The 27,386-nt window shown below is 53.4% G+C and overlaps 13 protein-coding genes across 13 annotated transcripts; 5 read left to right on the top strand and 8 right to left on the bottom strand.

Annotated features, from left to right (window-relative positions):
- Positions 1 to 1,046: 1,046 nt before the first annotated feature.
- Positions 1,047 to 2,980, bottom strand: BO94DRAFT_590274 (glycosyl hydrolase family 79 C-terminal domain-containing protein; the record flags this gene model as incomplete). Its single annotated transcript, XM_025616008.1, has 4 exons — positions 1,047 to 1,854; positions 1,949 to 2,464; positions 2,550 to 2,649; positions 2,788 to 2,980. 4 exons carry the CDS (start codon positions 2,978 to 2,980, stop codon positions 1,047 to 1,049), a joined length of 1,617 nt encoding a protein of 538 aa, XP_025462652.1.
- A 386-nt stretch (positions 2,981 to 3,366) lies between these two features.
- BO94DRAFT_628344 (cohesin subunit SMC1) lies at positions 3,367 to 7,767 on the bottom strand. Its single transcript, XM_025617478.1, has 6 exons — positions 7,595 to 7,767; positions 7,449 to 7,542; positions 4,418 to 7,391; positions 4,062 to 4,366; positions 3,642 to 4,008; positions 3,367 to 3,588 (listed from the first exon to the last, which is right to left on the bottom strand). Exons 1-6 carry the CDS (start codon positions 7,623 to 7,625, stop codon positions 3,571 to 3,573), a joined length of 3,789 nt encoding a protein of 1,262 aa, XP_025462653.1. The 5' UTR covers positions 7,626 to 7,767; the 3' UTR covers positions 3,367 to 3,570.
- Positions 7,768 to 7,930: 163 nt separating this feature from the next.
- On the bottom strand, positions 7,931 to 9,173 carry BO94DRAFT_539829 (uncharacterized protein). Its single transcript, XM_025612784.1, has one exon. It carries the CDS (start codon positions 9,016 to 9,018, stop codon positions 8,122 to 8,124), a length of 897 nt encoding a protein of 298 aa, XP_025462654.1. The 5' UTR covers positions 9,019 to 9,173; the 3' UTR covers positions 7,931 to 8,121.
- A 108-nt stretch (positions 9,174 to 9,281) lies between these two features.
- Positions 9,282 to 10,785, top strand: pdx1 (putative pyruvate dehydrogenase complex component Pdx1). The gene is made up of 3 exons (XM_025612785.1): positions 9,282 to 9,626; positions 9,761 to 10,598; positions 10,705 to 10,785. The coding sequence occupies exons 1-2, from the start codon at positions 9,548 to 9,550 to the stop codon at positions 10,546 to 10,548; spliced, it is 867 nt and encodes a 288-aa protein (XP_025462655.1). The 5' UTR covers positions 9,282 to 9,547; the 3' UTR covers positions 10,549 to 10,598; positions 10,705 to 10,785.
- A 738-nt stretch (positions 10,786 to 11,523) lies between these two features.
- Positions 11,524 to 13,536, bottom strand: BO94DRAFT_477312 (WD40 repeat domain-containing protein; the record flags this gene model as incomplete). Its single annotated transcript, XM_025608637.1, has 4 exons — positions 11,524 to 12,288; positions 12,340 to 12,923; positions 12,983 to 13,110; positions 13,208 to 13,536. The coding sequence occupies 4 exons, from the start codon at positions 13,534 to 13,536 to the stop codon at positions 11,524 to 11,526; spliced, it is 1,806 nt and encodes a 601-aa protein (XP_025462656.1).
- A 1,812-nt stretch (positions 13,537 to 15,348) lies between these two features.
- Positions 15,349 to 17,230, top strand: BO94DRAFT_539834 (M18 family aminopeptidase). The gene is made up of 6 exons (XM_025612786.1): positions 15,349 to 15,478; positions 15,532 to 15,593; positions 15,645 to 15,746; positions 15,799 to 15,934; positions 15,981 to 16,073; positions 16,122 to 17,230. Exons 1-6 carry the CDS (start codon positions 15,403 to 15,405, stop codon positions 17,153 to 17,155), a joined length of 1,503 nt encoding a protein of 500 aa, XP_025462657.1. The 5' UTR covers positions 15,349 to 15,402; the 3' UTR covers positions 17,156 to 17,230.
- Positions 17,231 to 17,421: 191 nt separating this feature from the next.
- BO94DRAFT_270329 (DSC4 family protein) lies at positions 17,422 to 18,761 on the top strand. The gene is made up of 3 exons (XM_025606559.1): positions 17,422 to 17,797; positions 17,879 to 18,191; positions 18,352 to 18,761. The coding sequence occupies exons 1-3, from the start codon at positions 17,577 to 17,579 to the stop codon at positions 18,610 to 18,612; spliced, it is 795 nt and encodes a 264-aa protein (XP_025462658.1). The 5' UTR covers positions 17,422 to 17,576; the 3' UTR covers positions 18,613 to 18,761.
- Positions 18,729 to 19,896, bottom strand: BO94DRAFT_579016 (ATP-dependent Clp protease proteolytic subunit). The gene is made up of 4 exons (XM_025615240.1): positions 19,667 to 19,896; positions 19,594 to 19,612; positions 19,501 to 19,526; positions 18,729 to 19,449 (listed from the first exon to the last, which is right to left on the bottom strand). The coding sequence occupies exons 1-4, from the start codon at positions 19,823 to 19,825 to the stop codon at positions 18,910 to 18,912; spliced, it is 744 nt and encodes a 247-aa protein (XP_025462659.1). The 5' UTR covers positions 19,826 to 19,896; the 3' UTR covers positions 18,729 to 18,909.
- A 136-nt stretch (positions 19,897 to 20,032) lies between these two features.
- BO94DRAFT_539837 (uncharacterized protein) lies at positions 20,033 to 21,352 on the top strand. The gene has a single exon (XM_025612787.1). It carries the CDS (start codon positions 20,042 to 20,044, stop codon positions 21,290 to 21,292), a length of 1,251 nt encoding a protein of 416 aa, XP_025462660.1. The 5' UTR covers positions 20,033 to 20,041; the 3' UTR covers positions 21,293 to 21,352.
- BO94DRAFT_526884 (4-nitrophenylphosphatase) lies at positions 21,323 to 22,782 on the bottom strand. Its single transcript, XM_025610368.1, has 5 exons — positions 22,563 to 22,782; positions 22,469 to 22,490; positions 22,317 to 22,385; positions 22,159 to 22,250; positions 21,323 to 22,089 (listed from the first exon to the last, which is right to left on the bottom strand). Exons 1-5 carry the CDS (start codon positions 22,665 to 22,667, stop codon positions 21,421 to 21,423), a joined length of 957 nt encoding a protein of 318 aa, XP_025462661.1. The 5' UTR covers positions 22,668 to 22,782; the 3' UTR covers positions 21,323 to 21,420.
- A 114-nt stretch (positions 22,783 to 22,896) lies between these two features.
- Positions 22,897 to 24,586, bottom strand: BO94DRAFT_579019 (replication factor C subunit 2). Its single transcript, XM_025615241.1, has 4 exons — positions 24,411 to 24,586; positions 24,280 to 24,358; positions 23,416 to 24,219; positions 22,897 to 23,368 (listed from the first exon to the last, which is right to left on the bottom strand). The coding sequence occupies exons 1-4, from the start codon at positions 24,530 to 24,532 to the stop codon at positions 23,204 to 23,206; spliced, it is 1,170 nt and encodes a 389-aa protein (XP_025462662.1). The 5' UTR covers positions 24,533 to 24,586; the 3' UTR covers positions 22,897 to 23,203.
- A 161-nt stretch (positions 24,587 to 24,747) lies between these two features.
- BO94DRAFT_502493 (putative protein transport membrane glycoprotein Sec20) lies at positions 24,748 to 26,248 on the bottom strand. Its single transcript, XM_025609451.1, has 3 exons — positions 25,749 to 26,248; positions 25,445 to 25,692; positions 24,748 to 25,396 (listed from the first exon to the last, which is right to left on the bottom strand). The coding sequence occupies exons 1-3, from the start codon at positions 26,060 to 26,062 to the stop codon at positions 24,798 to 24,800; spliced, it is 1,161 nt and encodes a 386-aa protein (XP_025462663.1). The 5' UTR covers positions 26,063 to 26,248; the 3' UTR covers positions 24,748 to 24,797.
- A 131-nt stretch (positions 26,249 to 26,379) lies between these two features.
- BO94DRAFT_579021 (mitochondrial 54S ribosomal mL53 protein) lies at positions 26,380 to 27,200 on the top strand. Its single transcript, XM_025615242.1, has 2 exons — positions 26,380 to 26,507; positions 26,564 to 27,200. The coding sequence occupies exon 2, from the start codon at positions 26,589 to 26,591 to the stop codon at positions 26,907 to 26,909; it is 321 nt and encodes a 106-aa protein (XP_025462664.1). The 5' UTR covers positions 26,380 to 26,507; positions 26,564 to 26,588; the 3' UTR covers positions 26,910 to 27,200.
- Positions 27,201 to 27,386: the final 186 nt, after the last annotated feature.

The raw sequence follows: 27,386 nt of genomic DNA on the forward strand, positions 1-27,386 counted from the left end.
CAAGTCGAGGAATAACAGTGTACCCTGGCGACAGCCATCAATTTGGGACATTACTCCTGCCCGAAGGGGACTGGACCCAGGCCGAAGATGACACTGCGGACTTGTCCTTGGAAGACCGAGTATGCGCTAGATCAGAGTCCGAGCACTTGCAGAAATCGATCCATCAGGCGAGTCCTGGTAGTACTCCGACGAAGTGGGATAGCCGTCCTTCCCGCCATCCACCCAGCCCGGCCAATTGGGCCGTGGCTTGGGGAAAACTACGTATCAACCCGCTAACGCAGATCATTGACCTGCTGTACACCGATTATTTGATCAATAGAATTCAAGGTCCTTCACTTCGCGGGACCTGGTGCAATGGGTGATTCTTGATACCCATCAAGGTTACGCCCGTCTGCCCATCGGTCGACAGGTCTCTTGCACACGCCACCCCAGGTGAATTGCCACCGTCCGCCGTGGTTTATTTTTAACATACCTCTACAGACAAGCCAGTACACTATTTGCTCTACACTCGCTGACAGTGGAGTATACAATCCGAAACATCGGTGCTTGCTCGAGTCCAAAACCCATTCTCCCGGGAAATCATATTTGATACCAAATCAGGCAAACCCGCCAGTCTTAGTCAAATTACATGTACTCCGCGCCTAGGGAGCAGGTCCGGGGTTGACGTTTTCTCGCCTGAAACTGGCGGCTGATCGCCAAGCCCAAGAGGTGATTTGGCCTCGGCTTCGTATTATTATTGCGTGCAACAGAGGCGACAAAGCCACCAATGTCTTGAGGAAAACCATGTATTTCAGCTATCCGTGTTAAGAAACAAGCTAACCGCTGTGGAACCATAGAGTTTATGAGTACCAAGCCTCAGCTTTCCTATTCCTTCAGAGGGTCCTTGCGGACTATCAAATTCTGGCGGGTCAACCATCCCTTCTATGAAATGCTAATCGCATGGGAGCCGCACCATCAATCATACGAAGACAAGGATGCTGCGGGTAGATATCTACTATGCATACTTTATATGTAACAGCACATCGGCCTCCACTTCCAATGACTTTTTACAGACTGAGGATCGCAGCGCTGGAGTAGGGAATCCCGATCTCCACTACCCCATCGTCGCCCACCGAGATCGCCTCGCCTGTCGTTACGTTCTGCAATCGAACTGGCTTGCCTTGCTCCAGCTCGTAATTGTAAGACCAGCCGTCCCAGGTGATTCCCGTGATGGCGTCGCTGCCGTTCGCCATCAACCGCTGCACTGAAACCGAGGCGGCGTACGCCGATTCAGACGAAGGCAACTGGAACATATACTTTGCGCTGGGTCTGCTCTCCACTTTCTCCGCGGTCGAATCAGTCGAGGTACAGTTGAACTCCACCATGTTGATGACGGCCACTCGGACCAGAGAGCCATTCACATACGCGGCGTATGCGGCTTCTGTCTCCGCGGCCAGCGGGAGATTGACAATTCGGACATCCTCTCCGCCGTGGAGCATGGCCGCCACCATGGCGTTGCCGTAATAAGGCGCCTTCGTTCCCACTGTGGTGCGATTCGTCCCAACAGGCTGCCAGGATATGTAACGATAGTTGAGTCCCTGGTGCATATGGGATCGACGGATGCTCTGCGAGGCGCAGTAAAGGTTGAAATCCACGCCCCAAAGCGCAGCTCCGAAGGAATTGGACAGTCCAGACGCGCCCTCGTTGTACAAGGAATTGGTCTCGCCCAGGATATAGGGGATTCCCGTGTTCAGGCTTTCCTCAGAGAGGATACGAGAGACATTGACCTGCTGTGCGACGCTTTCTACCGTCTTAGTATGGTTCATTAGTGTATTCTGCAGTGTCACTCCCGGCTGAGTGGCGCCACCGATGTAGCTGCAAATCGCAGCCAGTTAGCAAATCCGACCTGTACTTCATACTTTCCCACCCCCCAGTACAACTGGGGCTGGGGCTGGGCCGGCGAACTCACTTATGCTCGGAGTTGAGGGCAATGTTCCGTTGCCCGTCGAGGCCTTTCTCCCACGTCACCACGGGGTTCAAGCTATTCGTCACCCCCGCAAATGACGGTGCAATGTACTTTGACTCGGCGAACTCAGGACACGCCTCAGCCAATCTCTGCTTGATAGCCGTGGTCTTGTTCACCCATTCATCCACGTAATCCTGCTCCGTCCAATTCGCCGGCCGCACAGGGCCTTGCGCGGATGTCTTATACAAATCCGGCTCATTGCCCAGCTCCCAGTACGCCAGCTTGCCCCCTTCCAGGGCCTTGCACGCCACGGATACCGACTCCAACATCACCTCCACATCCGCCGAGCTATTCTTCCCCAGGTTAAACCCATGAATAAACTTCGTCCCGGGCCAGGTGAAGTACGACTCGAAGAAGGCTGGCCCGAAAGACAGGATGAGTGGATAATCCGTAGCAATGCTAGTGATGTACGTAGCATTTGTCGCCGCCTGAAGATCCTTGTCATACAACGCGTAGTCCCTATCTCGAGTTAGCCCTATCCCCTCCCCTCCCCTTCCCCTCCCTCCCCTCCATCACCACAACCAGACATATAGGTAACACATACTGCGTATTCCCCCCAACCCGAATATACGGCTTCTCACCCTGCAACTCGGCCAAATTATCCAAAAGCTGATTCGAGAATAAATTCGGATGTGATCGGTTCCCTATCATACCCCGCATAAGTATATATCAGATGCATTTCCATTCCCACTGCATTTCCAAATACTACCACCCACCCCTCATGACAAATACCAGAATATATATTAAAACGAAAAGAGGGAGAGAGGGGGAAAAATACATACCCGCATAATCCGGAAAAAACGCAAACTCAATTGAGAATGACACAAAAGGGTGTAGAACCGCCAGACCCGCGTCCTCCGGGACAGATGTACTCAGACTTATTGCTTCTGAATCCACCCCCGTTGCAGTTGGAGCTGCTTTCACAACCCCCCAAAGCAAAGGAAGGATAGTAGTAGCTGTAACCGCGTGATGCATTCTTGGGATGGAATTAGTAGTGCTAGAATCTAGAGATCGGTAAGGTAAGTGAGCTTCAAGATTGGAATCAGGGTAGTAAATAATCCTTATTTCTGTGCGCGTGTGCTATTAATATATATTTAACTATTTCAGGGTCCTGGGGAATGTGGGGGATATAGTCGGCAGCGGGGTAGGATGAATATTCATTATACTTGGTTGTATTGACTGATTGATTGGAGGGTATACAATTGGCCGTGGGGGAATTGTTCCGGGTTGCGGGGTTGGGATTGGGGGTTGTGGTAGGTTGATGGTGCAGATCGGGTTGCTTGCTGGGTGTTTGGTTGGTTGGTTGGTTGGGGGATGTTTACTGGGGTATGCTGGTCGGATAAGTAGTTCGGTAGATGTGTCTTGGATGTTGGAGGGTTGCTGCGTGAAAAGGAGAGGGGAGGGAGGGAGAGGGGATGAACAGTACAACAATGTCATGAAGAAACGCAAAGCAACCATCGCATTATTCCGTAAACAGTTAAACTAGAAAACATGCTGCCCATCAAGCCATAGCTGGATATTCTACATAACAATGGAAGATAGAAAGAGCGCAGTGCTGCCGGGGTTTAGTTGTATTTACGGAGCTGGGCAAGGAGTCAGTGATTGATGTCATCGTGGGAGAAAGGAGGAGGCGCACATCAAGGGTCAGCGATTTACTGCTGTTCTCCACCTGATCTCGGTAGATACCAACCAGCGCTTCACTGTTCTGGAATAGTCCGTTCTTCAGACTGATCACGATGAACTGCATTCCTGGCGCGGCATGGTCATGGATGTAGTTGGCGATACGGGCCACGTTGGTGTTGTCGAGGGCGGCGTCCACCTCGTCCAGCACGAAGAATGGCGACGGCTGGTAGGAGTGGATGGCGAACAGTAGAGCCAGGGCTGCCATGGTCTTCTCACCACCAGAGAGGTGCTCCATGTCTCGGAATCGCTTGAGAGGAGGCATGGCGTGGTATTTGATACCATCCAGATAAGGCTCGTCCGAGTCCTCGATGTCGAGGTAGCTGTATGATGTTAGGCTGCGGATGCATCTATGTTCGAGTAGCAGGCCACTTACGCTTGTCCGCCCAGGGGGTAGTTGGTGCTCTTGGTCAGCTCACGATAGATAGGACCGATCTGTTCTGAGATATGCGTGAAGGCCTTGTTGAAGAGATCCGATCGCTTGCGCATCGCTTCTTCGTAGTCCTCTTTGGTTTTCCGGGCATGCTTGCGGGATTCCTCGAAGTCTTTCTCCGTCGCTTTGAGCTTGTTCTCCACACTCTCGAGACGCTCCATGGCACGCGTATTGGGCGTCATCTTGTCAAGATCGCTGTTGAGAGATCGTACCGTTTCGAGCAGCTCGTCCTCTGCCTTGTCGTCGTCCTGATGATACGTTAGCCCTGTTTCAGATAAGCCTGGAAGTATATAGCTCACCTTCTTGAGAGTGTCTCCCAGGGAGTCAAAGTCGACTTCAATGCCATAGTCCTGCACAATGAACGCCTCGCCACCGCCGCTGTTAGCATCTTCGTCCACATCCATGGCATCCGGGTCCGCAGCCTGAACCAGTTCATCGATGGGAAGTTGATCAAGGGATTCCGAATCCTCGGTCAACGGGATATCAATGTCTTCAAGCTTGCAACGCCGGAGTAGAGCGTATCGACTGGATGAATTGCGCTGTATCTCCGCCTCCAGGGCATTGACGTTCTTGATAGTCCCCTCAACTTCTCTGCTGCGCTTCTGAAGCTCACGGCGATGTTGGGCAAGGTTCTCAGCCGAATGCGCGTAAGCCTCCTTCTGCTTCTCGAGTTTCTCGCGAAGAATGTCAAGCTCGGCGTTGAATTCATCCAGCTGGTTTCGGATGGTCTCCTGCTCAGCCTCGAGCTCCTCAATCAGCTCCTCGTCTCGTTGGTGTTGGGCTTGAAGGCCAGCAACGCGGTCAGCAGTTGTCTGAAGGCGCTGCTTCTCGAAGCTAAGCTGGTTCTCAATCCTGCTCTTCTGCGTGGTGAACTCGAGCTTCTTCTGAGCGGCTTCTTCCTGCAATGAGCCCTGCTGCACTTCGTATTCGCGGATATTGCTGTAGCCGAGGCGCTTGCAGAACTTCCGGTACACCTCATCCTCCACGCTGCTGACGGTCTCTTGAGACGTGGCAATCGTCTGGTCGAGCTCTTCCAACACCTCTTGGCGCTCAACATACTTCGGCCTTATTTCCTCGAGCTGGCGTTTCACGAAGTCCAGTTCACTACGCTTGCTTTCGAGGTTCCTTTCCAGGGCCTTCAATTCCTCGCGAGCGTAGGCGAGACGTTGCTCAAGCCCAACCAATTCACCCTGTAGTGTCTCTTCCTCGGTGCCCCGGCGGTGCCCCTTAGGCAGGTTGCCCAAGTCAGCCAGCAATTTGTCCTTCAGCTTGTATAGGTTTTCCACCTCGGAATCTTCCCAGCGCTTCGAGTTTTGCTGAGGGCCGCGACCACCAGTCATCAAACCGCCCTTGTGGATTACAATCCCGTCGAGGGTGACGGCCTTGGCATCAACGTTCCTCTCGTAGCAGAGATACTTGGCGGTTGCCAAATCGTCACAGACAATGGCGTTTCCGCAAGCGTAGCTGATGGCTCTGGATACCGATTCGTCATAATCCACAGTCTCGATTGCTGGGCGCATACCTCGATGCAGACCCTTCAAGTTTGAGTTGAATGCCTTGACTTGGATCGTCTCTAGAGGGATGAAAGTCGCCTGGCCAGCTCTTTGGTCACGAAGATGCTGGATGCACTCCTTCGCCGTCTTCTCGTTGTCGACAACAATGGCGTCAAAGTGCCGACCAAGCACAGTGCTCACTGCATCAGCGAACTTCTTCTGCTTCGGCTTGCAGAGATCGCTGACACGACCTTTAACGCCAGGGAAGATCCGCTTGAGAGTCGAAATCAGCTCCTTTGCTCGAAGCTCCCTTTCGGACTGCTTCTTGCCATCATCGGCCTCGAGAAGCTTCTTCAGCACGACCTGGAGCTTCTCCTCGAGTTCCGTTCTCATCTGCGAGACACGTAGCCGTTCGGAGGTGAGAGCATTTAGCTCTTTCTTTTTGCGTTCGATCTCTTTCGACGTGGTCTTGACGGTATCCGTAATCGACGATTTCCGCTCGGCCAGTGTTTGTGTCTCGGACTCCAAAGTCTTGAGCTGCCACTCAGTACCTTCGAACTTGCTCTTTAGGCTGTTGTAGGCCTCCGCTTCGGTCTTGCGCTGACGGCGTAGATTGTCCAGGTTCAACTGCTCCGCCGACGATCTCTTGTTGACCTCTTCTTTGAGCCGCTTATAGTCCTGCAGATCAGCTTCACTCAGCTGACCACCTTGTTTGCTCATAGTCTTCTGCCACTCAGCCTCCCACTGAGCCTGGGCCTTCTCGACAACCTTCAGATCCTTCTCGAGCTGCTTAGCATTCGCGGCCTGGCCCTCGCGCTCCTTCGTAATCTCTGCAATCCGGGAGGAGAAGCGTTCGACCTTTTTCTTCGTAATGTCGACCTTTTCATCCACAGGCACCAGGGCATTCGTAGACTCTTCGATCTCTTTCTCCTTGGCCACGATGTTCTTCTCAGCTTTGGCGACATCTCTCCCAACTCTAGCATGGTCCTTCTTAGCGTCCTCCACATTCTTCTCGTATTTCTCAACGCCGCGGCGATATTCCTTGAGCTCATCCTGGTATTTCTGAATGTCCGCACTGGAGGCATCGATAAGACGCTGGAAGTGGAAAAGCTTCCACAAGATATGCGTAATAATAGCCTGGTCTCGTTCTTCCGCTTTTCTGGCATAGTTCTCGGCTTCGCGCTTCTGTTCCTGGTACTGCTTGATCTCCGAATTGATACCTCTGCGGCGGTTCAGCTGCACGGTCTGCTGCTCTGCCGCTTCCTCGGCCTCGGCCTTCAAGCGCTCATATTCAGCCTTGTATTCCAAACTGCCAGAGATCTGCTCAATCAACCGGGTCAAATCCTTAGGCGACTGCGAGGCAATGGCTTCAACATCACCCTGGAAGACCAGGAAGTTGCGCGCCTTGATCAAGATGTTCTCCGACTCAAGTGCCTCGTTATACTGCTGCGCCGTGACAATGCGATTGTTGATTCGGTACTCGCTGACTCCTGCACTGGTGATTGACCGCCGCCATTGCTGCTCCTCACCCGCATCGTCCTCGTACACCGCCATGACCCAGGCAGTCCGGGGGTCGTTCGAACCGCTCGGGTCCTGAGACTGTTCGCCGTCGATTCCATCCTCCACTTGATCATCGCCGTTTGCCTCTGTCTCAATGGCATTGCCGCTCGCATCCACCTTTGATGTGCGCAGGACACGGCCGCGGTAGACGAGATCGCGAAGGTTCGTAGATCGCAGATGGGACGATTTGATACCTAGAACGAAAGAGATCGCATCCATACTGTGAGATGTCAGCACGATGTCTTTCTCCGCGCGAAGAATTTAGAGTGATACGCACGAGTTCGACTTTCCGGACCCGTTGGGTCCGATGATGGAGGTAAAGTAGGCATCACCGAATAGTAGCACATGGTGACCCTTGTATGATTTGAAGTCTAGGATGGGTGTCAGTGGGTATGTCGGTGACAGGTGTAGGATGCTTCATACTATAAAGCTCGAGACGAATGAGCTTTCCCATGTTGCGACGGACAGTCGCGTTTCAGCGACTGGGGGAGAGGATAACAAGTCGCAAGGGAAGGGTGTTGATGGTCGATGAGCTTCGCCTCGGAGGAAAAGCGGAAGACTGGAACAGCCCAAGGGACGGTCGGGTGTTGTGGAGGGGCTCGCGCAATGGTTATCTTGAAGTCGCGTCACGGACGGCGGTTGATTGATTGATTGATTGGGGGACGCGCTGCTGAGGGTCACGTGGTGCCGCATATACTACGGCCCCCGGCGCGGCTGACAGGCTACAATCTCTACCTTTTACGTGTTTTTATGTGTGGCGATTGTTAGGTTTTCGTATTTGATTCCAAATGTACATGGTGGTTGAGCATGAGGCGATGCACTGCAGTCAGACACCGTGCTAACATGCCGCATCGCAGGCTAATGGTAAGGGAAATGGCAAAAAGTAGAGTAATTAGACATCAAAAGAAGGATATCATAGCGAGACCTGATGGCCCGCCCTCAAGCTCACATCAGCGCCGAAAACTCACAGGGTTGCCAACCAGCAAAAAGTCCCGCGAGACGAAGCCGCCGGAATCCATGCGCAAAACGCCCTTCTGGCCCTCAACTTCCATAAGGATGAAGTCTTCCTGGCTAAAGATTTGTCGGATAGACCGGAAAAGTTTCCAGAGACCCATGCTCGTCTTCTTCAAAGGATGTCTGAAGAAGCTCACCTTCTCTTCCCCGGCATAAGTCATAGCTCGGGGTCCTGCGTTACCAGGAGAGACCGGTGCCGAATCAACAAGCGACTCTGGTAGCGAATCCGGGGAGACCACCAAGCGGCGAGAGAAGGCTATTTGGCGTGGCAAGACATCGAACTCGTAGGGCTTGCGGAAAGGGATCATGCTTCGCACCGTGAAGCGAAGATGAGTGTGGCCATTGATAGGGAGGGCCTTGACAGTCTTGATCAAGCGGGTAGTTTTGAAGAGGAATACTGTGCCCATCACGCTCATTGTCACGCAAATACCACCAAACAAGCCCTGCTGCCACATGGGGAGAGGCACCACCGGGTCGCGGAAGACCGCGTTGGAGTTGTACACGGAGTAGGCAAAGCAGAAAGCGGCGATACCGTATGCACCCAATACGTAGCCGCGCTGCGATGGCGCCCGAAACAATACGATCTCTCCCTCCTTTGCAACCTTGCGCTCTAGCTTTCCGAATCCCTCGGGGCGTCGTCCGGCGAACTTCAAGGTATCTTCGGGCTCAGCCACCCTGGGTTTGGCCTGTTTGGCTTTGCTGGCGGCCTTTGTTCGCGAGGCACTGGAAGAGAAGTACCTCCATGCTGGGCTGGAAGACTCGAGAGCGGACGAGAGTGTGCCTCGAGGGCACTGCTGAGAAAATGCCCGGAAGGCAAAGGACCGGGCAAACATGGTGTCGACCTAGCTTCTCCGACGGTTAGAATAAGGTCAAAAGACAGATTGGCAACCTGCCCCAGCATCGTCGGGTTTCACATCTCCAAGTCTGGCCGGAGGATGCGCAGCCATGCGACCAGAAGACAACAGAGCAGACTCACCAAGGGAGGAAGCGAGGGGAGGCCAATGGCTTCTTGACAGGGCAAGTCGTCAAGCCGTCGTTCTCCGCGGCAGAAAAATGTTCCCGTCCGGGCGGCCGGTGAAGCTCCCAACAACCTCAACCTTCTCCGCGCTGACCCTTCCGATCGCGACGCATTTCTCCGGCCTGGACGACCGAACCGTTGAACCGCAGATCGCGACATTACCCCGAGTCCCTTGAGTCTCCGGTGATTCCGTGCGGCCCCGTTAGCCTGGTGGTGGGTTCCTGTTGATCCCATCAATCCTCGTCCGCCCACTCCAACTTCAGCGCTCGCGATCCCGACGATAACCACGCCTCGGAGAAGACACTCCTCCCTTCAATCAAGGACCAGACACATCCTCGAGCATAATGGCCTCCAGCTTCTCTGTATGCCGGCTTCCGGCCGCGCTTGCCCGCCGCCAATCCCGGGTCCTCAGCACTTCCAAGCGTGAGTTTCCCGCCGAAATATACTCAGATATCGACTTTCTACACCATCACCACCGTCTCCCCCCTCCACCTTCATTGTTATCCATCAATTTCTCTCCACTATTTCCCCACTAACAAGGCATTCACTCTCAATAGGTCTGGCCTCCACCTCAGCCCCTCAATTCCAAAACCCCGCCTACCCACTGTATCCGTCCGTCATCCAACTCCTCCACGAAAAGGGCATCCCGGAGTCCGAAGTGTCGAAGATCCCCGCGTCCGGCCCCAAAGGCCGTCTCCTGAAGGGCGACGTCCTCGCCTACCTGGGGTCCATTCCCGCTGACTACCCCTCCGCGCAAGCGGCGCGCCTCGACAAGCTCGCTCACCTCGACCTGAGCAACATCAAGATCGCCGCGCCAGTCAAGCCCGCGGAGCCCGCCCCCGCCGTTGAGAAGCCCGTTGCCCGCCCGCCGCCGACCACCTCGGTCGCCATTTCCGTATCTCTGGCTGCTGTGCTGTCCGTTCAGAAGAAGATCCAAGAAACGCTGGGCGTTACGGTGCCGCTATCGACGTTCCTGGCCCGTGCCACGGACCTGGCCAACGACCACCTGCCTCGGTCTTCGCGCGAGACCCCCTCCGCCGACGAGCTGTTCGCCGAGATCCTGGGCGTGGAGCCAGTCAAGACCTCCCGGGGCGAGTACATCCCTGAGCTGAACGCTGAGACGGCTCAGCCGGTTAAGCGTGTGCAGAAGGAGGCGGATCTGATTGACTTTTTGAGCGGAAAGGTAGCCAAGAAGGCTGCCGCGACTGTCGCGGAGCCAGTGGTTGAACAGGCAGCGAACGTGTTTAGCCTGACGGTCCCCGTTACCGAGGAGAAGAGGGCGAAGGTTTTCTTGGATCGCGTGAAGGAGCTTTTGACCGTTGAGCCTGGCAGGCTGGTTCTATAGATCTTATCCGACATTTCCTTCTTCTCCTTTTTTTCTTTCCATTTCGTGCTGTAAGTTCCACGAAACATGTGGACTGTCTTTCTCACTCTCTCCGCTCTCCTCTTTTTTGTTTTCCATCTTGGATTTCATCCCGGCTAATGGCTTTTGTTCTTCTAGTATAAACATCAAGAAAGTAATGAAATAACCCCCACTTTTCCGTGGGACTTGGTCATTGGTGGTGGAACCCAAACCGAACTATTATAGACTCGGGCTTTGCCCGTTTGTTTCACTATATAGAGGAATGTGTACTCGGAGCGCTGTGTTGTGTGTCACTATATCGAAATTACATCTGCACTACTGTTTACTTTCATTGTGCTCCGTAGGTATTTATGCGAAGTTTAGTAGTAGGAAGGATTGGTTATGTATGTATTGTCATTTCATCATCACTTCTGAAGGCAAGAACAGTTAGGTTGGTGTAGGAGGTAGGTACACGGTGTGATTATGGGGAGGTGTTCAAAGTCGAGAAAAAGTCCAACCACCCATCTGTATGAGCAATGAGCAATGAGCAACGCCTCGTTCCGGTCAACCCGAGGAAACGCCATGAGCGCCACCGCTGAGATTCGTTCCATGGATAAAAACTGCGAATGTGTCTGCTGGAAAGACACGGTGAAAAGAGGCTCAAAGGAACAAGGAAGAAGTGAGAGAAACAGAAGAGACGGAGATACATGGAATGAAAATTCGGAGATGATAGTGACGATGATGCAGAACAAAGACCCTGTAGTAAGTAGTAGCCACCCATGAAATGCTGAAAACCTACGAGATGCGAAAAATGCCAAGTTAGACCGTAAAACCCTCCTCCATCCAGACCGTCCAAAGACAGACCCAGCATCGAAGAACGCCAAAGCCCGGGAACGCCATATCTAATGCATATCGGAAACCAACGAAAAGCCCAGGGCGCCACGGCACCAATTCACTGAAACGAACTGCAAAAACGTGTCACCGAATGGTACCCCATTCTGCCAGTTTGCTACCTTCACGTCCGTGCTCTCTTCCCGGTCGTTTATTGAAGATCTTCCAAAACCGCAGGGTTTCATCCCCGGCTCCGGTCACAACAGTTTGGCCATCTGGACTCATTGCTAGGTAGAGAACACGAAAGGTATGCCCGGTCAGAGACACGATTTGTTCCATGCGCGGGTATTTCCAGACGACTATCTGGTTCTGGCTGTAACCGTGCGTGCTGATGATCTCATCGGAATTCTTTGACCACGCAAGGTTGCAGACCTGACTGCCTGTGTCGACTTCCTTGATCATAGACCCGGTCGACGTATTCCAGAATTTGATGGTCCGATCAGCCGTGCCACCCCCAGATGCGAGAAGATGGTGTTGATGAGGTGACCAAGCGATTGCCTTGACGGCCGCAGTATGGTCGGAAAACCTGTAGAGTGGTGTCTCATTTAGTTTATCCCACACCAACAGTTTGTTGTCATTTCCACCCGAGGCCAACTGCCCATCTTCTGTGTTCCACCGCAGACCACAAACCTCTTGCTTATGACCAGATAAGCGACGTAGATATTGGTCTGGGGAACGGACATCACGATGGAAAATCAGTCGGTCTCGAGAACCGGACGTGAGGATGTGGTCGTTCCAGGCTAAGGCGCCCACACGATTCGTATGTCCAATCATCGTGCGGAGACGACGGCAGCGCTCAGCGTCCCATATTTGCACAAGACCCTTGCCTGTGCCGATTGCTAAATGTGTGCCCTAGTTCAATTAGCGTTTGTGTCGAATGTAGCGGAGCAAATTAATACTCACTCTTTGTATCCAGCTAACGCTGGTCACTGTATCATCACGCAGCTCACAGAGTTTCGTCACTCGGCCTGTCTGCGAATTCCACATATAGACCGAATTCCCTAGGCCCACCCCCAGAACATTACTGCTACCCCAGTCGACAAGATTAAGATAGAAATCGTCTTGTAGATCGGGCGCATCAAGGACCTTGTATGGGACCTTGTTCACGTAGCGGGGCTGTTTACGCGGAGTCTCCAGAATCCGTTGACTGTCGAGCCGGATTGGCGATAGACTATAGAGCTCCGATCGGACATTGAGGTTCGGACCGTGCTGACTTCGTGGTGTCTTTGAAGGTGTAGGATGAGCGGATCCGCGGGGAGAGGCGTAATTGAAGAGATTCTTGTGAGGGGTGGAGGGTGTAATGCTTGCGGGTGGTAGATTAGACACGACATGTGAAGGTGGCGTATGAGAGCGAGTCTTGTCGATGATGCCATTTCCCATACCCATCAAGGGGTCCGGCGACAGGGAGTCTAGGTCGGCCTGGGGAACGGTATTCCCGAAAAGCTCACTCCGCAACACTCGCGAGTACATGCGGTTGGCTTCCTCCGCTGCACTCTGGTCAGCTACAATGATCGGCATTGCCAGGGCCAGCACGGGTGCGACTCACTCTTTTGAAAATGAAGCTCCGAGTGTGGAGCGCGCTTTTTCAACTTGGACGGAGTTGAAGGGCAGCCGTCCTCGTGGAGCAGACTATACGTCGCTTGGAGGTCTTGCCCCTCACGATTGGGGATAAATCTACAGGCAAGCATCGACATATTAGCGGGATGGCCTCGAAGACATCCGTGCGACAGGCGCAACTGTCTCAAAGAGCGCCATTGTAAGTGTTACTGACCTATCACCGTACACTCTCTGTCTCTTCCGACTGGGGCTGGTCCCAGGCGTTCTCTCGCGGGGATGCCCAGCATCCTCAAAATCCTGCAAAGCCTTCGCAAGCGCATCGGGATCGATCGACTCGGAGGTATTTCGAGCTTTCTGGCGCCTTCCTTGCGGTTCCGGGTAGAAGAGCGTCTTCTTCGACGGCATACTAGGGGGCGTCCTGGAGCCAGGAGGCGATGCGATGGTCAATGCATTTGGTGCAACACGTTCCGGCGACTTCGCGGCCGATGCAGCTGCAGCAGTATTGCGGGTGGCCGGACGATCTGATTTCTGGGGGTCGCCCATGGTTGCCGGAGGGGCGAGCCTCACGAGGTGGAAATGGCGGTCGAATGCGGGATCGACTGAAGTAGGGTCAATGCGACAGGTCTTCAGCGTCGCCGGGTCGTAAGTGGCCGTAGCTGGGAGGGTAAGAAGTGTTGGAGTGGGTGGAAATAGATATAGGGACGGATATGGAGATTGTCTTGGTGGTCAATCGGTGCTCCGGGGTCGGGGATGGTGGTGAATGCAGAGGTTGCTGATGACAACAACCAAACCCTTGTGTTTCCGCTCCGATCAATACACCAAATCAACTGGGAGGCGGGCAGGGGAGTGAACAAAGGTTGACGACACAGTGTCTCTCACCAGACCGGGAGCAGACAAGGGCGAAACACAGGTTTCGTGGAGGTCATTTGAGACTGACCTGACCACCGTCTGGTGAGGGAGAGGAGGATTAAGACAGTTGATCCAAGGGTTGGCGATGGGCCTCTTGCTCGCCCGTTCGAAGGGGAGCCCCAGGCTGCGGTCACGCGTCGGTCGCGCTAAGCCGTTTTGGGGAGGCACAGGAGGTTGGTGTTATTGCTACGAGAGGGACTTTTCTACAGCCCTCATGGTGAATTTGGTTTCTCGTACGGAATATATGGCATATGATCTTGATCACGAACAACTTGTGACCCCTCCCCCTCCATCAGTGGGGTGGGTGGTGGTGATTGTTGTCGCATAGTGATTGTTTATCTGCACCCGCCGCAATGCACGTCCATCTCTGATCAATCGTGACCCTCCCACCCAAAAAGACAGGTCCTTTTCTGAGATGAGCCATTGCATCCAAAGCGACTAGCCCACCAAGGCATGAAACAATCTCTATCCAATCCCATCCGATTGCCGCTTCGCCAGGAGGCGTCCCGTGGACTGACGCGAAGCGCTGTCGCGGTGATTGGGCCAGCGCGCTCTACCCGTTGTTATCGATTGTCGCAGGGCCACGAGCACTATCGCGACCGCCTCCATTCCACGCGCCTGGAGAACGCGACAGCAAAGCTTGGGCCATACAGAGAGCCTGAAGGACAGCGGACTAAGGAGACTTTCCAGCCAAAGAAACTGATCGAGATTCCCCCGTTCCCCATCGGCGTCGATCCCAGTACAGCATTAGCCTAGCATAACGGCTCGACTCGTGGCGCACATTTCCCAGGGTAAAGCTGGCGATCAACCGCTTTCTGATTTAGTTCATGGCATGGTGTCAAACAACGGTCGACTATTTATGAACTACTTCTATTTCTTCGATTTGCTTTTTCTTTTGCTTTTCTTTTTGTTTATGGAAACGCCGTGTTACAAAATGACTGCGTTCATTCTATTACACCAGGGGGTTGATATTTGATACACCGACAGTGTCTTTCAAGACTGTGTCTAGCTTTCAGAGAGACAGAGCGACAGAGCGACCGGGATGGTTTCACTTGCAACCCGGTGAATGGTAGGACTACTCCGTCCAGAATGCAGTAGAAGAAAAGCAACCTGAAGTGAATCAAAATGAAACCCGGAGTATGCTAGACTCAAGGGGGATGCGGGCCCAGACCCTGTCAATCCGCATGAAGTCATTGACTCTATGCCGTTTCACTGCTCCAAATCTATGATCCATACACTCCATGGTTCTGTCTTCCATGTAAATAGATAGGAGGGAACCTCTCCTAGCTCCGCTGGATATCGTCGGCAAAATGGATAAGCGACTAAGCGATATCACTAGATAGATTAGATTGTTCCGTAGTCACGATACACGATGATTGTCCAGCTGTCCAACTCGCCGGTCAACTGACCGCCTTGCTATGATCTCATGCCCACTTCCCCTCCCGTGATGTGATCCCCGTGTATCTTTGTCCACAAGTCCCCAGGGTCCTTCAACACAAGATGACTTCCAAAATCGCCCAAAACCTGAAACAGCCGGCTCTGGACTTTTTGTCCTTTGTCAATGCTTCCCCTACCCGTAATACTACCTCTCGATTCTCCCCGAAGCACTCCTCTGACTGTCTGTTGTAGCTTTCCATGCAGTCCAGTCAGCAAAGGACCTTCTCGCCAAGGCTGGCTTCCAGGAGATCAAGGTACGCAATGCAATCATCCTCTCACCGGTGTAACGCCTAATGCCGGGACAGGAAAAGGATTCTTGGTCGTCGACTTGCCGGCCTGGAGGAAAATACTACTTGACCCGCAACCAGTCTACCATTGTTGCCTTTGCCGTGGGAAAGAAATGGAAGGTATGGTTGCTCCAGGTGGATTCTAGATTTAGGCTAATCGCGTTACTGATAGCCTGGTAACCCGATCTCGATGATCGGTGCCCACACGGATTCCCCCGTCCTGAGAGTGAAGCCTGTCAGCAATAAGCGTGGGGAGGGTTATGTCCAAGTGGGCGTTGAGACCTATGGTGGTGGCATCTGGCACACATGTTCGTATCTCTGCTGCTCGCCCATCTACCTTACTAACGGCTCTAGGGTTTGACCGCGATCTGGGAGTCGCCGGTCGGGCTATGGTCCGGAATGGTGATGGCTCAATTGTGCAGAAGCTGATCAAGATTGACCGGCCTAGTATGACACCCCGCCTTGTGTAAACCAGCATGATCTGACCGTCCATAGTTCTCCGCATCCCCACTCTGGCCATCCATCTGGATCGCCAAGAGACCTTCGCATTCAACAAGGAAACTCAGCTGTTTCCCATCGCCGGTCTTGTCGCTGCTGAGCTGAACCGCACCGGTGCCTCTGACGAGGCTGGTGACAAGGCTGTCACTAACGGAGTCAATGGTGAAGAGAAGGCCGACTTCTCTCCCTTGAAAGCCATCACTGAGCGCCACCACCCTTACCTGGTCGAGCTTATTGCCACCGAAGCCGGTGTCAAGCCCCTCGATGTCCTTGACTTCGAGATGATTCTGTTCGACACTCAGAAGTCGAACCTCGGTGGACTGCTGGAGGAGTTCATCTTCTCTCCTCGCTTGGACAATCTGAACAGCTCTTTCTGTGCCACCGTCGGCCTGATTGACTCCGTGGCTGATGCGTCCGCATTGGACGAGGAGCCCGCCATCCGTCTCATTGCGCTGTTCGACCATGAGGAAATCGGAAGCCGTACCGCTCAGGGCGCCGACTCGAACATCCTCCCCTCCGTCATTCGTCGCTTGTCCGTGCTCCCTTCGACTGCTGGCGGTGATTCCGATATCGCCACTGCCTACGAGCAGACTCTGTCCACGTCCTTCCTGGTGTCCGCCGACATGGCGCATGGCGTCCACCCGAACTACACGGCGAAGTATGAGAACGACCACCGTCCCCAAATCAACAAGGGTCCGGTGATCAAGATCAACGCCAACGCACGCTACGCGACCAACTCGCCTGGCATTGTCCTTCTCCAGGAGGTGGCCCGCAAGGCCTCGGAGGACGTTGGTGAGGGTGTTCCCCTGCAGTTGTTTGTTGTCCGCAACGACTCCAGCTGCGGCAGCACCATTGGCCCCATGCTGTCTGCGGCGCTGGGAGCTCGTACCCTGGATCTGGGCAACCCCCAGCTCAGCATGCACAGTATCCGCGAGACGGGCGGTACCTACGATGTGGCGCATTCGATCCGGCTGTTTACCGGGTTCTTCAAGCATTACGCCAACCTTTCCAAGACCATCTTTGTCGATTAGTAGTGCATATAGATCATACCTTGCATGAACATGAGCATTGACCCAATTACATTATATCCATACCATCACCCCGCATCATAGGAAATACGACCAAAATACCTAGTATCCGCAAAGTACTCCATTCCACACCAGTAAAACTAGCTCCTAAAATAAAAACAAAAAATAACCCGACCCCGGATCCTACCACCCCCGGATATTTCGGGCCGAGAAAAGTCCGCCGCACCTGATCCGCATCATCGGCCATCATCAATGATCAATCATCTCCAACTCCATCTCCATCGCTCCACCTTTCCCCCCCATCTCCACCACCTTAAAACCGGTGAACCTCTTCAACACAACCACCCCCATCTGCAACAGCGCCCCTAATATTTCTTCCCTCGCATCACACCCCCATCCGCCATCCATGCCCCCATGACCCTCTATGACCACACCGGACGTCTATCGAGATGCGGAATACATCGCTGACGTGTCCGGCATCATCCCCTACGACAACGATAGCCACCATGCCACCAACCAAACGCCCGACATCACAGCCCGCCTAAAAAAGGTACAAACATCCGCCAAAGTCGCCTTCATCGATCGACTCCTCCGCGATCTAGATATCTTAATTTACTGCGAACTTTCGGCTTTGTATTATATGGAGTATGCCAAACCCCTCACCCCCTCACCCTACTACCTCCAACCCACTAAACACAAACACTAATATATATCATGGTATGGCAGCTGCTCAATAACTCTCTTCTCCCTACGCGCCATAATCCAACTAATATTCTTCACGCCGAAATCCCCACCCTTCGAACCCACGCGAAACCAACCCTTCATCACCGCCATCCTGGGCAGTAATATCTTCTGCATGCTATTTCACCATTTCTGTACGAGACCGGAAGCCAGCGAAGCGACGCGCGGATATCTTCACGGTGGAATCCTGATTGATTTTATTGGACAGAAGGCGCCGATTCCGTTGGCCAGGTTGCTTTTCTTGGATTTTTTGGTCCTGGGGTTGGATTTGATTATGTTGGGGTTGATTGTGGAGAGGGTGAAGATGGTGGAGGTTAGGGGTGGTGGGGTGGTGGTGGAGGAAGAGGGGGAGGGACAGGATCATGATTTGGAGGAGCGGGGGGAGGGGGGTAGAGGGATGCGGAGAGGGGAAGAGGATGAGGAGGGGGGATTGAGTTGGGGGAGTTGGGGGGTGGGAGAGGACGGAGTTGTTGGGTGGTTCGGAGGAGGCTGCTGGGAGGGATGCGCATCCGATGGATATGTTTGTGTCTGGGCAGGCCGTGGTTATGGATGTGGGGTTGGTGGATTTGGTTCGCGATCAGTGGAGGTATAGTCCTGCGGCGGCGCGACGGTCAACGCCGTATGTGCCGTCGGATCAGACGGCGGCGTTTTTGAGAGAGAGGTTTGGGATTCGTGTTGGGCCGGATGGACGGATGGAGAGGATTGCGACGGAGTCGTAGTGGCCTTGGTGGTGAATGTAATGGATGGATGGATATGGATGGTTGTAGACTGGGAGGGGGGCTTGTACATACTTAGGATTTACGACGCATACATGGCTTGTACTCATAGGAGTTGAGTTGCTATTTCGATCTAAATGCTGATGATACCTACTTTTTATCTCAACCATAGCCATAAGTCATCACGGGGATATTGATACATAACTACACCCAAGGACCGACATACATACCATAACATACCTCAAACAAAAGAAAAAGAAACAAGGGGTATTCCACCACATCCCATCCTAATCATCCCATCTAAGCCTTCCCATCTTCACCACCCACCCTTCTCTCCAGAATCTCATCCACAATGCCCATATCCAACGCCTCTTTCGCGCCCATGAAGTAATCTCGCTCCATCAACTTCTCAATTTCCTCCAGCGTCATCTCCCTCTTTCCCGTCAAATGGCGTTTATAAATCTTATTCAACTGGCTTCGCACCCGCAGGATCTCCTTCGCATGAATCGCAATATCACTCGCCTGACCAAAGTACCCTCCTGAAGGCTGATGCACCATGATCGACGAGTGCGGGAGACAGAAGCGCTTGCCCGGGTGGCCGCCGCACAGGAGCAGAGAGCCCATGGAGGCGGCTTGGCCGACACAGATGGTGCTCACGGGAGAGGCAATGTAGGTCATGGTGTCGTAGATGGCGAGGCCGGCGGTGACGGAGCCTCCGGGGGAGTTGATGTACAGGTGGATGGGCTTTTGGGGGTTGTCGGCTTCTAGGAAAAGGAGTTGCGCGACGATGGAGGCGGACATGGTTTCATCGACTTCGCCGTTTAGGCAGATGATTCGTTCCTGGGGTTTTGTTAGGTGGGGTTAGGGATTGGGGGAGGGAGGGGATAATACCTTGAGTAGGCGAGAGAAGATGTCGTCTGGACGTGGTGAGTTAGTTGGGTTAATGGTTGCGCTGAAGTAGCTGTGTTGTGTGAGGGTACGTACAAGTGTGCCATCCTCCTCCCTGGCTTCTATGTTAGTATGCGATTGACTATAAAGGGGATATATCAGCACTCACCACAGTCTCGGTGACAAACGGCGTCGGCGTCCAGCCCCGCGGAGGCCGGGCATTTGATAACGACGGAATGGAGCTGGCAAAGCTGCGCGACAGCGCCGGGACGACGGTTGGCCGGCCTACAACACGGCCTAATCGCTGGAGGGGGCGGACGGGGTTCATGATGTGATGGTGGTAAAAGTCAATGGAAAGTGAAAGAGAGGAGGAGGAAGAAGAAGAGAGGAGAAGAGAAGGTGATGATGCAGATGGATGGGGATGGCCGTCGGAGCTCCCGCCGGTTAGCGCGTCGGACATGGAACGGGCCTCTCCGCCTTTTTTTCCTCTCGGCACTTCACCGTTCCTCCTTCACCTCCTCCTCCTCCCTTTCCTCCCCACGTCATGGCGTGTCTCAACAACCGCCTGTCATACGCCTCCTGGCGTCTCAGGGTATTCCGGCAGCTCTTCCGCCCTAATGGCTCCCACCCGGCCCTATACCACTCCAAGTCGACCTCCCGCAATGGAACACCACTTTCCGATGTGCTAGAATTCTTCGAGGATGAAGAGGAGGTGAAGAGGAGGAGGAGGATGTACCCCTCTCGCCGACCCTCCGAATCCCTCCCCCAATCCCCCCTAATCACCAACCCCCGTCCTGGCTACGACAAGCTCCATAAGAAGAAACGCCGCCCCGATCCCACAGAATCCAACATCCACTTGAACCCTTGGGCCCAGGCCCTAGCCTCGCCGGTCCGCGCATGCAAAGTAACCGGAGTCCGAATGCCGCGTGCTCTCCTCTCAGAATGGGGATCCATCAAACGACCTGATGTCCCAGACAAGCTCTGGCTTCTCCCCGTGGGCCTAATGAAAGACAAATTCCCAATCGAGACCGTCCTCTCCAAAAAGAGCGCCAGCAAGGCCACTAACAACAACCCGAACTCTGTCCGTCACCTCACCCTCCGGATTGTCGACCGACTCCCTCTCCTCCGCACAATCACAGACGCATACTGGGGCACGAAGCACGCACGAAATCGCTCGCCGCTCGCAAAACTCATCCCGCATCGGTGGAAGCACCCGGCAGGACCGATGACACCTCGCGACGAGGGTCAGCTTACGTGGCGGGAGGATATGCCTGAATTTGCGCTGCGGATGATGCGGCAGAATGTGCTGAAGGTGCTGAAGAAGGCGTCAGATGAGTCGTCGACGCAGCCTGAAAAGCGGAAGGTGTGGACGGACATTCCGATGAAGCAGTATGGGCGGAGTTATCTGTCGCGACGGACATTCTCGATGGAGCCGTTCGATCGGATGGAATGTAGTGCCGTGTTGGTGCTAAATCGGAGGAAGGCGAAGCCCGGGAGAATCACGGGCTTGTATCCCAGGATGCCGAATGAGGTTTTTGTGTCCTGGGAGAAGAAGACGGCCCCTGTGTTTGATCTCACGGTTATGTTATCCGACGAGGAGCTGCAGGAGCTGAAGGCGCACCATCCCCGGTTTGAGAATACGGCGTTGCTGTTCCGGCCGGATAATAAGGCGACGATCGATGCGATGCTGGCTTTGTGGAAGCTGAGGGGGTTTATTCGAGATGATCGTGTGCTGGAACCGCCGCCGCTGGCATATAACCTGAAGAGCATATGGAGGAGTAGGTACCTCCTCTGAGAATACTGCACAGTCATTGTATATGTATGTATGTATGTACGTTCTATGATACCTCGAAGACACTACTACCTGTAATGTTATCTATATTCCAGACCCTCCCATACCACCCCACCACGAATAATACCCTCTCACTCACACCCCAACAAATCCGCCAACCTATCCAGATAAACCGACGGCCTCACCTCACCCCCCACAAACTCCTCCTTACTACTAACCCCCGTCAAAACCCCCAACGTACCCCCTAGTCTCCCCTCAATCCCAAACCTAATATCCGTATTAACCCTATCCCCCACCATACACGCCCTACTCCTATCAAATTGAAACTTCCCCTCAATCGCATCCATCATAGCCTGATTCGGCTTCCCCAAAGACACCGGCTCCTTCCCCAACATCATAATCAGTGGCGCACTCATCGACCCCGCCCCCGGAAACAACGTCCCAGAGTTTGGCAATGTCGAATCAATATTCGTAGCCAAGAACACCGCGCCCCGACGAATATAATGGTACGCGAGCGCCAACTTAAAGTAATTGATATGGAAATCCAACCCGACCAGAACGACCCCGACTTCAGGGTCCAGGAGCTCGGAGGATCCCGACGCAATCGATTTGTAGTCTTCGGGGGCGATTTCGCGGCGGTAGGCGGGGTCGGTGCCGCCGATGAATGGCACGTTCTCGGATTTGAGCTCTTGTTCGATGCCGGTTTCGCCGATCACGAAGACTTTGCGTTTGTTGGGGGGCAGGGTGAGGATGCGGGAGATGTAGATTGAGGCGCTGTAGGAGGAGGAGAAGATTTCTTCCTGTTTGGGGGAGGATGATGGTTAGTGTGGGGTTTTAGGGGGCAGGAGGGGAGGGGGGGGGGGGGGTACGGTTGTGCTGGGGATGCCCAGGGCTGTGAGCTTTTTGTTGTAGTCGGCGCGAGACTTGGTGCTGTTGTTGGTTACGAAGACGACTTGTTTGCCTGGGTATGGTGGTTAGTTTGGGGGGAAGGTGAGGTGGTGTGGTTGGTTGGTTGGTTGGGGAGTACCTTTGCTCCGTAGCATCTCGAGGGTCTCGTTCGTGCCAGGGAAAATGTGGTCGCCTGACCAGAGGACGCCTGTATCAGATCTGGTCAGATTTCTGGACTGTATAGACTGCCGGCAAAGCGCGGAGGTGGAGAGATGGTATGAGGGGACAAACCATCGCAGTCGAAGAGGAAGACCTAGTTATGAAGTTAGCTGTTCTGCGCTTCATACAGTCCATATTGAAGATAGAGAGGATTGGTATGTCTCACATCAAACTTGTCGATGAATTCCCGAATGCCAGCGCCGTCGCCGGTCAGATAGCGGGGGGTGTGAGTCGACGCGGGGTATTCGGGGGCGGGGGCGGAGGTAGCCATGGTAGTCTTCTAGATCTTGTTCTATCGCGGAAATACACAACAGCTCTAAGGGTGAAAAAAGACTGAAGCAAAGAACGATCGAATTGCCTGAGAGAGGACAGGAAGAAGCGAAGCGGCGCAAACAATCTGGCTCTCGGTGAGCAGAGCGAGCGGGCCGCACGTGGGGGGCCGAGGCGGATATACAAGCCCTACGGTGAATACCTACTTCGGAATTTAAAGTAGAGTTGGTGTGATGATGTTTTTAGCTCATTCATTAAATCTCATACAGTCATAAACCCAACTCCACCCAGCCATCACATAATTGAATCAAGCAGTATTATGCTGTTCCCCGCGGCACTGGTAGCTTAGCCGACCTGTATGTCGACAGCTTAACTGGCGGAGAATTCCGCAGATGGCCTCCGGTGAACTAGCATCCTCTGATTTTACAGGGATGTGGCCATACACCGGCCTTTGCCACGCCCTACCGGAGTCTCAGCGGGCTTGTACTGCTTATGGAGTAGAGTAACAGGAATCTCAGGTCCTTGGCAGCCTGTCTGCTAAGCTCCGCCCAGAATTCCAGAGATCTTGAGAGCCACGTCCAGGATGGACAGGTGCTCGTCTGCACCATCAACCAGGCGTCTATCCATCATCGAGAACACCATAACGATCTTGTTCTTTTGGATGTCGGGAATTGCATCGTTGAACACCACCCGTCGGTACAACTACCCAAGTCAGCATCAATCCACAAATCGAGCACTAACACACGTACCTGCAGAAGAAGCTGCGTCGCACTCCATCCATCCGCAATGATATCTGTGACCACCTTCGCGACAGCCTCGTAAGAAGAACCAATCTTTTTGGGCTGCATCGCCTGAACCAACGAATCTAGCACACTTTCCGGAACCACACCAGCAATCTCCTCAATAGTCCGGACAGTTACCACCTCCGACGCCTCGTCCGTCATCTCCTCATCCTCATCCTCATCCTTCTTTCCACCCACCCCAGCCCCAACCAACTTAGCCGCACTCTGCATATACGTGATCGCGCGTCGCAAATCACCCTCACTGCAAGCAATCAACTTCTCCACGACCCCATCCTCCAGCCTCAGGTTCTCCAACTTGGCAATCTGCTCCAACCTATCCCCAGCCGCCGTATTATCCAAAGCCTTAAACCGGAACTTGCTGCATCGACTGGCCAGCGGCTCAATAATCCGAGTGACGTAGTTGCAAACCAGACAGAATCGAGTAATCCGACTGTACTGCTCCATTGTACGACGAAGAGCGGACTGCGCATCCTGCGTCATGCTATCTGCCTCATCGAGAATGATGATCTTGAACGGTGGGCACGGATATTGGGCTAAATATTCGGCATCCAGACCCGTAGATTGGCTCAGCTGGGCACGAGCGAAGTTCTTGATCTTGTCACGCACGATACCGATACCACGTTCGTCGGAAGCGTTCAATTCGAGGATACGAGAGCGGTAGAGGGAGGGACCGAAGAGGGACTTGGCGAGGGCGAGGATAGTTGATGTTTTACCGGTACCTGGGGGTCCGTAGAAGAGCATATGGGGGAGCTAGATTCGTTAGCAGGTAGCTCATGACCGCTTTCTTTGCGATGCGATAGGATCTCGTACGTTGGAAGCTTGCAGTGTTCGTTGGAGGACTTTTGTTGTGTGATCTTGGGCAGCGACATCATCGAGGGTCTTGGGACGGCTGTATACATGTCAGTTCCAAGTGCTGCAGCTTTTTGGTGGGCAGGATATACTATTTCTCAACCCATGGCTGTTGCCGTGCCTGCTCTTCCTTGCCATCGGTGGCCTTTGGCTTGGAAGTGCCCGCTGCTACTGCCGCAGCTCGGGCTTTGTTGCTGAAGAAGTTGGCAGCCATGCTAGAGGATGGAGAGCAAACGCTGGCTTGAAGACAGTATTAGGTTTTAACGGTATAGCGGATGCTATTCGGAGCTCTAGACACGGCGGCGGAAGAGCGTGTCGGGACGCGTCTCCACGTGATACGCGATGGCGCCAAGACCTTTATTGTTCGGCATCAAGGCCGAGGCAGATCCTCTGTCTAGTCTACATGCGTCAATTGGGGCTTATGATGGTGGGTATACATCGCCTGCACTTGGCAGTATCATCAGACATTAGTCATCTACCTATAGTTCGTCCTTCTGCTGCGGTACATCCGTAGCCTCGAACATCCTCTTCTTGGGATTCCGAGGCAACTCCGCCTGTCTCTGCCTTTCCTCTTCGGAGATGTCGTCAATGTTCGTCTCCTCCTGCTTCTCACTCTCCTCCACCATTTCACCGATCTCATCAATCAACCGGTCCTCCTCCGCTTCATCCATAACCGGAACCTGATCCCAGACAGCTTCGCTGTCAGCGCTCTGAACATTCGGTTCCACCTTTGGTTCGATTATCGGCGTCTCTTGCGGCACGTATTCAACCACCGTCGCAGACTCAGAAGCCTGAACAGCCTTGCTCGTAATCCCGACTGTTCCCAGAATAGCAAACGTAAACCTCCCAAACAGTCGCAACGGCAGCCAGACCAGCCACCACATGGGACCATATAATATCCGCCGGAAGACAAGCCAAGCAATCGTACCAATCAATATGTAGAAGGCCGTCTCAAGGTACCAAGTATCGGACTTTTGCGATCGAAGCAGCGAGCCGATGAGATTGCGCGACGACGAGATCAGGGTGTCAAGGTCGGTGTATGATTCTGACAAAGAAGAGATGGCAGCAGTCGATTGTTCTATCCCCAATTAGACAGCGTCCACCCATAGCACTTGGAAATACCAACCTAACGTCTCCTGCGCGAACTGACTCCGCGAAAGCTCCGCCTGCATCAACTGATGCGTCCGTCTCAGCGCAGCTGTAACATCATTCGAAGCGTTCACCACAATATCATCCTGAGTCAACTTTTCAGTCGACTGCTTCTTCCTCTCGGCACTTTGTGACCTCGTAAACAACAATTCTCGCTCTTTGCGCCGGGCAACTTCAGCATTCCTCTTCGCCTGTAACTGTGCGTTCCGGAAGTCTCCTCTCGTTCTGCAGTAGACAACCCATCAGCATGACATCCGAAGCAAGAACAGCAATCCACCTACCTCTTCAAATCCTCCGCCAGCCGTCCCGCCAAGGCAACGATCCTCTCTCTCTCCGACTCCTTCTCACTATCCAGACCCTTCCGCCTAGGATCCGCCCCAGATTCCAACCCCTCCACCTCAACCTTCAACAACTCCAACTGCTCCTCCGCCTCTTTAAGTCGAGTATGTATCTCCGTCCCCAATTCCAGCCTCGCCTGATCACCCTGCCCAACCGCCGTCGTAAAGCCCTTTAACCGAGCAACCAGCGGCTGTATCTGAGCCAAAGCAGCCGAAAGCTCCTTCAAGCGCACCTGCAGATCCGAAATGGAGGCCATGTTGCGTGATACGAACAAGGCGGTATCGTTCTCGAGCGTTGCGAAAATCAAATATATACACACACAAAAGGCACCTTACTCCAACATTCCACAGAACGCAAAAGTGAAATTCGAAAACCCCGAATGAGGGAAGCAAAAAAGACCACGAAGCGGAGACGGCCGATCTGTCCGCAACTAAGTTACTTTACAGCGTCATCGCTCCCGGTACCGTTTCCGTTCCTGAGGCAGACCTATAGATCCCGATCCCTGTTTGCATTCTAAACAAACACCGCAGGACCACCGCCGCGCATCCGCTTTCTGGAGAATCACCATCCAGTAAAGGTGATTATTTTCTCCGGTCACGATTCCATTCATATAGCCCACGGCCTGATTCTACTTCCTAGTCGAGATCAATTGTCTTGACTCACTCTCCCCACATTTCTCCAAACATCCCGAAAACCCTCAAGTAAGTCCCAACCAACACCCCCCACCCCAATCCATAACTAACACTACCCAAAAAAGCCCTCCCATACCTACAACCGCCAAAATGACCATCCCCCTCTCAACAATCGCCACTTTCCGCACAACCTTCAACCCGTTCGTCCGCTCCGCGCGTCCCTGCAGACTCATCCTCTCTCTGCTCCGCAACCCCACGACCACCCCGGCCTCCAGCCCGGGCTTCATCGATATCAAAGTCACCCAATTGCCGCGGCACTCGACGCAAGAGCCCGAGCTGACGATAGGGTTCAAGAACGGCAAGGAATTGAAGATTGAGGTCGGAAAGCGCCAGATGAAGATCGGGGATGTAATTGAGGAGATTGCGCGTGTGGGTCGTGCCATTGCCAGAGAGGAGGCGCTTAAGTCTTGATTGATCGCTTGGTTAATTCGGGTTTCTTTTGTCTGTTTTCTGTGTGTTTACGATTAGACTATGAGTGTGTTGGGCATGGCATGGCATGGCATGGGGGTGTGTGCGTTGGGGTGGTTCTGCCGTGGCATTTGGAGACTACGGCAGGATTGATGGGTTGCTTTGACGGGCTTTAGTGCTGTTAATGGCATCAGGGGTGAATGAGGTGGTTTTGAGAGACTGTTATGTCGGTCTATCTGTACTATCATGTTTTGTATGTGTATGTGTATATATTAGCCATTGAGTGATACTCCGTTTCTTACCTTTGTTTCATCTTCAGTATTTCTTCTATACTACATGTAAATCTAGCAAACATCCTCGAGGCTACTTAGTACGAAGAGTCGCCCAGCTGACGTGATGCATATCTTGTACATCCTACGGATATCATTGAGCACAATTGTACATGAACAGGTCACCCGTAGGTGAATGGTAGTATTTTGT

This window comes from Aspergillus sclerotioniger (assembly GCF_003184525.1).
Source record: "Aspergillus sclerotioniger CBS 115572 chromosome Unknown BO94scaffold_39, whole genome shotgun sequence".
NCBI lineage: Eukaryota > Fungi > Ascomycota > Eurotiomycetes > Eurotiales > Aspergillaceae > Aspergillus > Aspergillus sclerotioniger.